Consider the following 12710-nt stretch of genomic DNA (forward strand, 5'->3'; position numbering starts at 1 on the left):
ATTTAGAAGAGAAAACGAAAAATATTTACTTACTGAGTTTCTTAATAAAAACTAATGGTGTAGTCATTCATTTTTACGTTATTTCTAATCATTACATTTGATTCCTGTTTTGTTTTAGCGAAACCTTTTTTTTTTTTACTGTACTGAACCAAAAACTGATTCTGAAAACATTTTACTCCTTTTGAAAAGTATTGAGCAGCTTAAAATGCTGCTGCTCGTAGTTATGCAAATTATGAGCATCTCTTCATGAAATTAAGCTTATCCTAAAGGAGATATAAAGTTTGAAATAGGCCAAAATTGTTGAAAAATTTCTTGAGGATATTGCCTTGTAAGAGTAGTTAATAATAAATAAATGATTTGTCACTTCATCATGTAAAACGTCATCATGGGGATCAAATCAATAAAAATTTTATTACACTTTCTTTATTCCCTACTTTGGTTACAATCATACATTGCTATTTTTTTTTTAATCTTTATTTCTTTTCCATTCAACAAAGTTGTCTTGATGAATATTTTAATAATAAACAGAAAATGAGAAAACTTCCTATTCTGTATAATTTGACCAATAAATTAGTTTGCAATTACGTTCTTCTGTTTTTAATTATTATTATAATCAGAAAGTACTCTACAATTTTTTTTTTTTAATAAGTAATCATTACTCTCATTTTAACAAAATAAAATATTATTCTACAGTAATAGTAATAGTACAAGGTCATAATAAATATATATTTATGTTCATTTTGTTCACATTTATATATATAATACCTCTCGATATGTACAAAATAAAAGAAAAAGAATACTGTATATCTACAAAAATTGGGGAATATGAGGTCATGCAGTTTACACACTGAAAGAGGGACGGAAATAAAATAAGGAAAATGTTACACTTACAGTAATAATGGCTACCTAAACTTTCTGCAATTCAGAATAGAAAAACCAAACAAAAACAAAATCTTAAAAGATATACTAGGATCCCCACATAAATTACAATGCCATAAATTGCACTTGTACCTAGCCTACATTTTCATTTTGTTTAAAAATTCTTTCTTTAAACTTTTTTTTAAAAATTATTTATTCTCTTCATTTAATTTCTATTTATGTATTTATTTTTTTAAAAAATAAATTGCTTATATTTAAGAGAGAAATTTTTTTTTTTCTTCACGTAGACTACAAATTACTTGCGGCTGTTCCAACATCTACATAACTTTTTCTGTTTTGTACAAATGCTATTTCAAAGGCTTTGCCATTCTGCATGTGCTTTGCGAGTCTGAAACAGCTTCCATGAGCATTGGCTGCGCTAGAGCATTGGCTGCGCTAGATGAACTTCAGCAAAGTAGATTTCTTCTGAGCGGACGGAGTATTCTCTATTTAAAGGAACGAATCTGTGAACACCGCACTACCATCTAATCCTCGTATATTTCCAAGACTATTTACTGTAGGAGAATGACGATAAGAATAATTTTGGTAATAAAAAAGCTAGAGATAAAAATGAATAGGAAAGTATCAAATTTAATATGTGGCAATGAAATTTAAAAAAAAAAAGAAAACATGTTCATCTTTTCCGGACACTTCTTTAGGAAGTGGGGAGGAAGGCGTTTGAGGTGACATCAAAGATAAAACATTTAGGGAATCTCGCTTTAATGTATCAATCACATTACTTGGTACACAAGGGCTTAGCATAAAACTCAAGCAGACGGCTTATGCATTCCTTTAATACCATTTTTTTAAATTTATAGTATTAGCGTTATTTAATAGCTTTTATCAATTCACTGCCGCCCTCCAAACAGCGTTGTCTCGTTACAAACAACACTGTCCACCGTACTGTAAACTGTAGGAAGCTCCTTGGTAAGAAAAAGGTCTAAGGTTCAGCAGATGGATTCAATAAATGTGTATTGTTATTATTAATAGGCCCATGTAAAATAATTATGAAATAAATATGCTATTCAAATTCTAAATTTGAAGTTAAACCCTTAAACTACTGACTTTTTTATTTTATTTGCTCTTCCTGGTTTGCCATAATTCACTCACTCTAGGTTCGAATTTAAATTTTATGCATGTAGATTTCTAACTTTTTTTTAAAGTACCGTTAGAAGTATCATTTTGCATCAGCTTTGCAAAGGGATAGCATAATATTTATTATACTGATAAGTATATACTCATAATCTATGGTTTTACTATATAATGGGTAAATGGTTTAATATCATTGAAAATTCCAAACATTTAAATCAAATGTATAGGTTAGAAGTTTAGAAATAGTTGGTGACTTGTTTGTTGTGTTCACTCATGTTTTTGGTTTATAGTAGAATAAATATCTTGTCTAATCAAATTGTAAGTTGTAATATTTAAAGCGAATTTCTTTCTAAAGAGTAAAAAGTAGTTTAAAGTAAATAATTTGTTTGTAAATAAAGTAATTGTTTGACTTTAATTAGCTAAAATGTACACTAAATCTATTTCTACGAATAACATGACACACTCAGGCCTGACAACAGTTTGAAACAGATCTCCCATTTCTTAAAAAACTTTTTTTTTTGTAAATAACGTAAAATTTGGAAGCTATTCCTGACTAGCTCAGCAAGTTACTTTATCAAAGCTATTAAATCAACTCCACCACTCTAAAGGCGCTAGGAATTGTTTTATTATAATCCAGTTAATAATAATAATGAAAATGAAACTCAATAAAATATCGGGGCAAAACAATGTAATCAAATAGATCGAATAGGAAATTGAGCAATTTATTCTTCATTTTCACTAGGCCATATCCTGAGGTGGTTGTCAGCCAAAATCACATTTTTGTTTTCTTATTTTTATTTCTTTTTTTTTAAAATAAACAACATTGATATTGGAACACGCGCAAAATTTTAAGTAATATTATTCTTCTTTTCATTAAATAATATACATTTATTGAATAACTTACCAATATAAAAATAAAATAGTATCACCTCACACATATAGTTAACTTAGTTTGTTTATATGTGTTCTAAATTGTTTAGCGCTTATATATAATACTTATTAGGGAATAGGGTGATATTGTAAGCAATTGTTTTGTTTTTGTTTTTAATATATTACAAGGATTATTTCCGTTATAAAGTTATAATAATAATATTTACAACAGTATGCGCAAAAAAGAGCAATTAAAAAAAATCAAATTAAAAGAAAAGAAACATAAAAAGAGGTAGACTAGCGCGTACGATGCAACCACACAAAACGAATGTGATAATACATCAATATGCTATTTTTTTTTGTTTTATATATATTCACTGAGAAGTATGATGTCTTGACGCTGTAGATTCTCTTGAGCTAGTTTGTATCTCTTCTAGAAAATCAAAACTATCCAAAGCTTCACGTTCTTTTGCACCAAATCTAGTATAAATATCTTCTCGGCCAATAATTGATACTCTAGGAGTCACGTGCACCCTTACTGCGCCACCACCATCGCGAGTTGCAGAAGCTGAAAGTAATAACAAACACAATGAAATAGATTAATTATAAGTAGATGAATTAATTGAATTTTTGGGGGTCTTTTTCACTACAAATATGTAGTTGCAAAAGCTGGCTGGCGCCAGGGTAAATAAATAACTTTTCAACATTGGAAAAAAAGGTAACGTAATTTAATGTAATGACATGACAAGTCACTGCTGATTTAGTGGGGAAACATGATGTAGTTTTTAACTAAAACTTTTTATAACTAGGCCCAATTGGTGACAAACAAGATAACCTATTAAGAATTAAACCTATTTCTTCATTATTCTATGATTCATTTTCAATACTTAACATTTTCTTGAAAATCGGTGTTTTTGGTTATTTACAATAAACTGATTTGGTTTGACATTCCGAGCTCTCTTGAGGTTATTCCTTAAGGAAAGAAGAGCTGTGATGATTATAAATTGTTATTTTTTAGGTCAACGCCTCAACCTTTGTGTTGTATACTAATGCGGCCGAGGGATGAAGTCCAGTATACAAGCTCTTCTTCTCACCGCTCGCAGGTACAAGTGACTGGATGGCCCTGAAAAGGACCGTTCACAAAAAAATGTGTCGGCGCTTGACTCGCCTATGGCGCTCCCCAGCGGGGTAGCCGTACAGTTGGGTGGCCCTGAAAAGGGCCGTTCACACTGTTGGTTGAAGTGACTGCGCCGCTCCGAGAATGGCTTGCTCCCAGCGCGAGGCCACAGCAAAAGTGATGTGAGAGGCCCTGAAAAGGGCCGTTCGCTAATACCAGTCAACCGGCTTTGGGAGCCCCGGCAGTGTGGCCAGCACCCCGATAAACCCCGGTACCAATTGGCCTGGTCCTCGCTCGTATCTCACACTGTGGCAGCGCTGGTGATTTGGCTTGCCTCCGTAGCTGGCGAACTGCAGCGGCTCGTGTGCTGGGCTTGGTCCTCGCTCTTGTCTCGCACTGCGGCAGCGCTGGCGTTCGGCTCGCCTTCGTAGCTGGTAAACCAAGGCGTCTCGTGTGCTGCACTTCCTTCTTTCTTCTTTCTTCACAATACAGGGGTTAAGTGATCGATTTTTTGTTCTGGTCCGGACAGTGAGGTCCTTTGGCCGGTACAGAGATCCAGGTTGAGAGTAAGGCCCAGTCAGCAATCTTCCAGCTAAGGTAGCTATTGTGGATGTTTTCCCGTTGAAAAATTATCTTGGACTGATGCAGACACGGCCGATTCTGCCCTTTTTATAGCGAAGTCGACCGTGCTGCGCCCTGGCGTCGCGACTGCGTCGCTATCTCTGTACCGTCCAAAGAACCACATTGCCATTCCAGAGTCTTGAGAAAGACTTTTTAAAATGGGCTATTTGCCTCTTTTCCTTTTTTATTTTTCTTTGATAAGCAATCATATGTACATATAAAAATTATTTTTTTTCTATTTACAAAAATTATGTAGCTGTTCAATTATGCAGCAAAGTGAAGTTGGGGTTCCAACACTTTGCCTCAATTTTTATTGTTGATTATAAAAATATATGAGTACGCTATTTTTCTTTATGATATAATCATAAAAACATTGATCATATGATCATAAATAGTAGATTTTAAATTATTCACTTTTAACAAACGACTAACATGGAACCTCCACACGAGACTCAAACGAATTGACCTTAATCTGAGGTATAAAATGTTGAAAACGTTCTAAACTGACCCTGACGAACAAACGAACACTATATACCGCTCTACTTGCCCCAATATGGACGTACAGAATACAGCTCTACGGAAGCACCAAGAAATCGAACATCAACCGACTTCAGACCTTACATTCCAAAATCCTGAGAACAATAGTTAACGCTCCCTTCTACGTCTCCAATCGCACTATACACTCTGATCTAAATATTCCTCTCGTAACTGAAATAGCCCAATCTCGCTACATAAAACTCCACTCAAATCTACACAGTCATTACAACCCCCTGATCCACAACATGTCTACCACAACGCTTCCTTCAAATCCACATCGCAGACTACACACACACATCGGCCACGCGATCATCTCTGCCAACCTAGGATGGTTGCTGCGTAAGCTTGCCAACCTGGCGAACTTTGATGATCGTCGTTCACTCCACTCACGCATGTATGTATATCCATATATATTCGTTTACATGTATTTGCAATTGTTCCTTATCTCTTATCTCTTTTGCTTATTGTACATTGACTGCAGTTGCAAAATAAATAAACAAATAAAAAATAAAAATAAATCATCTCTAAACCAAGATACAGAAAACTCCACTTTAACCTGCAATCTCATATCAATCCTCTAGCTAAAAATCTTTCTTCAAGAACTCATCCTGACAAACCGACAAGACGCCTTAAGAGACAGTGGCCACGCGATCTCCTCTCAAGTGAAGATAGCGACTAATAGCCTAATGTTTTCAAGTGTTACCACTGGGGTAACTTCGCCACTCGTATACTTCTGTTATTTATTGTTAATTACCTTTTTTATGTCTTCTAGACCTGTGAAGTCGATGCAAATGTTGATAAGGACTACGATCATCTCCACTTTCACTACTGCCGCTACAAGAACTAGAACTTCGGCTGTACATCATTACCTCCACCAAGCTAGCTCGTGTCTGTAAAATAGTGAATATATTTTCAACGTCGTTAAAAACTGGGCAGTTTGAATCCTCCACTTAAACGGGAAACTAAAGTATGACAGCTTTTGTGCATGATTCAAGATATATGTGTGGTTAAAATAATATTAAATGCAAATACTATCTCCAGTAAATAAGAAAATTATAGCAAAGTTCTATGTGAGACAAATTAAATTATCAAAGGCTTCCAGAGCAAAGTAATATCATGTCTTTTACAGCATTATATTTTTTTTACTGTCAAAATACAGCAGGCTGTGGTATCATTCGTACATATTTATCAATAATACGGTCGGCATTCATATGCTCGTTCACAGGCTAAACAAAATTAACTACAAATAATCTTTATAAAATATTTACAAAAAATATTTTGTTTATTGAACAATTTATCTTAATTGTTTCTTTCTTAAATATTTTGTAACAATCAGCACCCATTTGTAGGGCATAAAGGCTTCACAAATTATTAAATAAATAAATAAAATATTAAATTTGAAAACAACCTTGACAGAAATTATGTAACTCTGTCGGAATTATTAGCCCATTTCTTAATCCAGCACAGCCTGCCATATAACTAGGTTAAAGTATAGTTTACATTTCTTTATAGAATAAGGAACTCACTGACCTTTGGATCGTTAATATCATGTGGTGTATTTAGATGAACCCAGCCGGTAGCATGCGAACTTTCTACCTGTCGGGCACCTTCATCAATATGTACAGGATCTACTTGGCCAGTTACAACTTCATCTTCATCAGGTACGGCGGCTGTCATCCTTCGTAGATCCGCCAATGATACAACTTCTGAACCAGCTTCTTCCTCTTCAGGTACCGGTACCAGACCACCATTTAAAGCGCCCGTTAAAACTGTAGCTTCGCATTCCCCACCGCCAGCTGTTATACCTAATTCTTCTTCGACTATATTATTTTGTCCAATTTGCGATTGATCAATTACTTTCTCGGCAATCAATTGTAACACAATTTCACTTCCGGCTCGACCGACATTTCCACCGGCTCCACAATCCGACATTTGTGAACGTGATGAAGTAGATGCCAAGCTTTTTGTGGATTCAAACTTCACCAATCGATAAAAATCCCTATACAATGAGAATAAACTTCCATTTAGGAAATAACTCTTTTTAAAATCAAAATAAGATAAGAAAAACAAAAACAAAACACTTGTTGCAAACCAATCTAAAATTTAGATACTACTTTATACTTAGTATTCTATAATCTCTGTAGTGAAGTACCTGGTAAAATGTGTACCAGGTGGAGGTGCTTCACTATCGGCGCCCGATGATCTCTTTGAACCATCCGATGTTGTCTGAGAGGACCAGGAATCACTGCCTGGAGACACTGTCAGACTGTATTGTCCATTGTCAAGTACCGAAGACCAAACATCTTCCATATCTTCGCCCAATAACGAGAGGCCTGTTTGCATAACAAAAACACGATATTATAATCGTTCATGTAGTTAACAAATAAGCTAACATTTTCTTAATTAATTATATTTTAAGAGGGGAAAGAGAAAATATTACCAATTTTTGAAACACATTGTCTTATAAGCAAGGAGTTGTGTTTTAAGGAAAAATGAAAATAAATATTGTACATAATTTCAATTATCACATGAAATGAAAAAATAAATAAATAATATTAAGGTTCTAATTATATAAACAATAAAAACTAATGAAGAAACAAACTAGGAACTGGAAGAATACTAGCTGTCCACCTTGTTGAAATAATAACATTTCGGAAGATAACCATATAGAAGCTTCCTTGCAGTAATGGTAACATTAATTTAAATATGATTTTCTTTTATTCAAACACTAGATAATATAATATATAAATATAAATTGTTCAGTTAGGATTCATTTTCAATATTTAATAGTTACCTAAATAGTCACTGTTGGCATTGTAATTATTACTATTTTCAGTCTTATTATTTTTTATTTTTCTAAAATTTAAGGCGTGCCAACATCTGAGGCCAATATAGACAGATTCGAAATTAGATTAACCTGGAATCCAAATCGAAATCAGGACAGGCCCACCATAACTCCCAGTCAGTTATACTTTTTAAATAACCGACAGAAACTTATAAAATCTCATTGCGCTAGAGTTTGGGTGTACAACTATACTCGAACTTATTTCTACTGATTCAGTCTTGCCCCTTATTGATGGTGGCTATTAAATAAACTGCAAGTTATCCAAAAATAAAGTACTCTGTAATTCAAATAGAATAAAAAAAAATCCACAGGGAGCTGAATTTACCCATAATTAAAGACTTTTAGGGCAGAAAAACACACATATTCTGGCAAACCTATGATCTGCAGAAACTGGACATCACCGACTCAGAAAGAGAACTCAGACTGATGACGGCTGAAATTTAAAACTACCACAGGATGACTTATCCAACATTGATAATTTTTAATGTAAATTTTGGGTATTATTAGGTTCGTTTTCTGACTGTACTTGTATTTCGTAAAGCATATAATGCTGGGCAAAATCAACATATTTTTCTTTCTTTTTCATGTTTAAGTTGCAATTCTAATTGAGCGTTTAGTTTTATAAATATTTTGTATTTGTCCTTTCAGTTAGTCTGCAGCCAAAAAATGATCAATCTCTCCTGTCTTTTATCATAGGATTTTATTTTGTATTTACTAAAAAAGGAATGTCGAACATATTGTTCAGAAATGAGACCTTGAAGGGTTTTTCACACGCCTGTGATATAATTCCCGGCAACGTTTTGAATTGACTTTTGATGATTCCAGTTATAATTAAAAAGAAATATAAAACTAACCAGTAATATCATCCATATGCCAATCATCTAATTCAGGTGGTGCATCAAAATCAATTCTAGATAAAGTAGAATCTGGATCCCACCATTCTTGATCATCCCATATTCCCAAATTGGAACCACCATTGTACATAGCTAATAGTGCAGAATCTGAAGAACTGCGTGGAATTAATGGCCGACTTCGTAATAATCCAGCAACTACATCCTCATCCGCTAATCTGTCAAAGAAAAAAAACAAAACGGATTGATATAACTTTTATTGGGTAACTCGTTGGATGTGAATGTAGAACCTAAGTATATACTAAGTAAGAAACATGGTATAAACCGTTGCCATTAAAACCATATAACGATTTTTTCTTGGTATGTAAACAAGGTGAATTCTTCTTGTCATATTCTTATTAGTAAGTAAGATCAGAGTGAACTTATCTTGTAATTTTAAAAGGAACAAACCTGTTGTTCGTTTCTTCTTGCAACCTTTCCAATGGTCCCTGAGTTAAATTCGAACTGCCACTACCTTCACACTGAACTTCACTGGACATGGTTGAATAGCCTTCGTCTTTATGACATTCAACTCCAGTAATTATTAGGCCACCTATTAAAAAACAAAACAGTAGTAAATTGAATTACTAATGACTTTAATTACTAAACTTATTAAAGAAAACATAAGTTCAAAAACAGGTTGATGATAATTATTTATATGTACTTAAATAATTAAAATTAAGAAATCTTTTTACAAATTAGGTTACAATTACTGTTACTGTCTTATTATTATTATTTTTTCTCTAAGTTCCATATATTTCTTTTATTTATATTTTTTCTTATTTTTTATGTGAAATTTCTTTTGTGTAAAATGAGTACTCGAAACTCTTTACTATAATGTATTTCTAAAAGCAATAAATTATACATAAATTAAAAAAAAATGATCTTACAAAATGGTGAAATTTTTTAACAAAAAAAAAAGTCTTTGATTTGTTTTAATTTACATATTCATAGAAACTAAAGGAGTTTACATCAATCAATACAAGCAAATTGGTCACTATTCTGATGGCATTGGCCTCATTTTTGAACGTTTTTCATTAAAAAGTGGGCTGTACATAAATGATAATATTTATGCAATCACTCTCGAAAGAGACAGTAAAGCTTGTACCTATCCGTCTAAAGAGAAAGAAGTCTATATTAATTTTTGTAATGGTTTAAGGACACTGAGGCGTTGGAGCCAACGAAATGGTAAACAATCTTGCAAAGGAGTTCATTAACGAAATGGAAGATTAACAATTAGCGGTAAATGATACTAGATCTAAGAATGCAGTGAAAGCCTTTGCAGGAATAGCAGGCAGTCTACAATAACGGCAACAGGGGTGCACTTTATAAGACCATGATGAACCGAATTGCCCCCCAAAAAAAGGCCATGGTTCAAAAACAGGTTTTGAGTAAAAGAGTTATTCAAGATAATAAGTAGATTAACATCTAATCACTCAGTTTGTGGCTCATAACCTGTACAGTACCAATAAGAGATCTTTACTGTTATGTGCAGAGATGCAATGAAGGAGATGAAGAAGAACATATGATAAGTATCATTAGTAAAGTAAAAGTAGTAAGTAAAGTAATCGCCTATTTTTTCAGGCGGGGCTTAACGTCCAACTACCAATTAGGTGTCGTGGACGGAGGCGACTAGCAAACTTACTTTACTGTAAATTTCTTTTATAAACCATTAAATAAAATCCAAGGCCTAAGACCGGGAATCGAACCCAGTACCACAATACATATTAGCTTCGCAGGTCTCGCCTCTAACCGCTCGGCTACCGTGGCGCCTTGATAAGTATCATTATAAGCAAGCAAAAGGAAGAAAGGAAATGCTCCATACTTTATACAAGCATTTAGAGGCATCCTTTCGTTCCTTGGGTATTATCTTCTCCAGCAACATGTACTCTCTCTCAATCCGAGTATTCAATAAATACTAGTATACTTAAATCGCTGCAATAGAAGGGACCATTGCTCCGAAAGAGCAAAAAGGCTGGAAAATTTGGGTTTTCCACCCACAACGTTCCTTATCGACAATTAAACATCATTTCCACCATGATTGCTGCGCTATTAATTCCAGCGGATATGACGAACTAGAATTTCAAACTGGAGCGTATTTATTTGAACTGTAAGCTGGTGGCACAAGTATTTACCAGTAGTAGGCAGTAATCCTCGCTGGGTTTCTAAATTGAGGGAAGATGGTCGGTGCAAGGGTAACCAGAGTAGAGGTTCCCCGCGCCACTTTAATCGTCCTTCATCGCAACTGACCGGCCGTACGCACACTTCCTGTAAATAATGAGATTTAGTAAATAATCTTTTATCATAACTTCAAAAATTATTTTTTAATTAACTTGAAATTTTTAAAAGCAGATATTTTATGCCAATAATAAGGCTTGAAGACTCTAAAAAAGGAAAGTAAAAAAGAACATCTTTTGATGATTACAATGAAAATTTTAGTTTGTAATAATTGTAACTATATTTGATAACCTTTACAGTCTAAAAACTTAAATTTTTCGCACGTTTGTGACTACTCGGTGTCTACAAATTTTAAATGAATTTGTCAAAATTAAAAATCAAAACTACTCACATAATAATTACGTGTTGCTATAAAACTATAATTAGGTTATCTAATTTTTGTCATAGAACGCACTAAAAACGGCATTCCACCACCATTTTTGACACATTTTAGAAGTTTTAACAAAATCTTAACAGAAAAATTACACGAAAATAACCAAAAAAATTGTTGATTGGTCCACGTCCTTCCATCAACCCCAAGTAAATTTTATTGAAAGAATCAATGACAAGAAGATGGATAGGTTGATAAGAAAGACGATGAGTTGGCGTATACTTGATCGTGTACTTGATCAAAAAACATTAGGCCTAAAGATATTAAATACTCAACTGACATTCGGAGACATAGAGAACTAGAAACTGGTCAATCAGAATGCGACTGAAGGGAATCAGAAATAATTCGTTCATTTCGTGAATATATTATTGAAAAGACATATCCAGAAAAACTATTGCATTTGATATGCAATTTGTATGCCATTCCAATATCTTCAAGTGAAGATGAACGCTGGTTTTCGCAAATGAACCTAACTACCACTTCAACAAAAGCTTCGTTGAAGACGTAAGACAATTTCAACTATTTTTGTACATCTAAGCGCCTTTGAAACAATTCAAATACTTAAAAATACGTTGATATCTGATTACTGAGAGGACGCGATTCGCTAGACGCTAACAACAAAATGAGTGAGTTGCAAAACCTTCAATTTTCAACATCCCTTAACTCTGGTGTTAAGGCAGCTAGAATATTGAAATTATTGTCAATTGTAGAGATAACTAAAGTCTACATTTGAGCAAAATATCACACTTTTCTGACCGCTAGAAATAGAGATATTTTATTATTATTTTTGAATTGATGTATTTAACACTAAACCTACCACGACCGGTCTATTGACCGTTTTTTAAATTTGGTTTAAATTTTCTAATTACAGCGTTATCATACCGCCATCTTTCTTATTCTATAATAAGAAATTTAAGTAATTTTAAAGTCCGTTAATTTAACTCAAGATTAGTCTGTACTACGTGAAAAATAAAGCATTTTTAAACTATATACAGCTTCGAAATATTTTAACAATAATTTAAGAAAACTATCTATTGCAAATTATAATTCGACATAAATGGAACTTACTATGTGTCCCTTCTGCTTATTTACAGATTGTTTGGATGGTATCTGCTGTAGCAGCAATGTGCTTAATGTATAATTCTGCTTTTCAAGTTCCTTTACTTTGTCTCTAAGTGAGGTTATCTCTTCCCTCAGACCCTGTGTGATTAT

General features: G+C 33.5%; 1 protein-coding gene across 9 annotated transcripts in view; it reads right to left on the bottom strand.

Moving 5' to 3' along the window:
- Positions 1–407: 407 nt before the first annotated feature.
- The window catches only part of LOC141454032 (uncharacterized), a 403048-nt gene continuing 390745 nt past the window's right edge, over positions 408–12710 (bottom strand). For all 9 annotated transcript variants that reach the window (XM_074127802.1, XM_074127805.1, XM_074127803.1 and 6 more), the window contains 8 exons: positions 12567–12698; positions 11026–11158; positions 9302–9443; positions 8855–9069; positions 7308–7488; positions 6686–7154; positions 5910–6045; positions 408–3448 (listed from right to left, as the gene is read on the bottom strand). In XM_074127802.1, the coding sequence (XP_073983903.1) occupies positions 3255–3448; positions 5910–6045; positions 6686–7154; positions 7308–7488; positions 8855–9069; positions 9302–9443; positions 11026–11158; positions 12567–12698 (1602 nt within the window). In that variant the 3' untranslated portion in view covers positions 408–3254. The remainder of the gene's footprint in view (positions 3449–5909; positions 6046–6685; positions 7155–7307; positions 7489–8854; positions 9070–9301; positions 9444–11025; positions 11159–12566; positions 12699–12710) is intronic.

This window comes from Rhodnius prolixus, unplaced genomic scaffold, assembly GCF_049639745.1.
Source record: "Rhodnius prolixus isolate KJV_2025 unplaced genomic scaffold, Rpr scaffold_9, whole genome shotgun sequence".
Taxonomy (NCBI): domain Eukaryota; kingdom Metazoa; phylum Arthropoda; class Insecta; order Hemiptera; family Reduviidae; genus Rhodnius; species Rhodnius prolixus.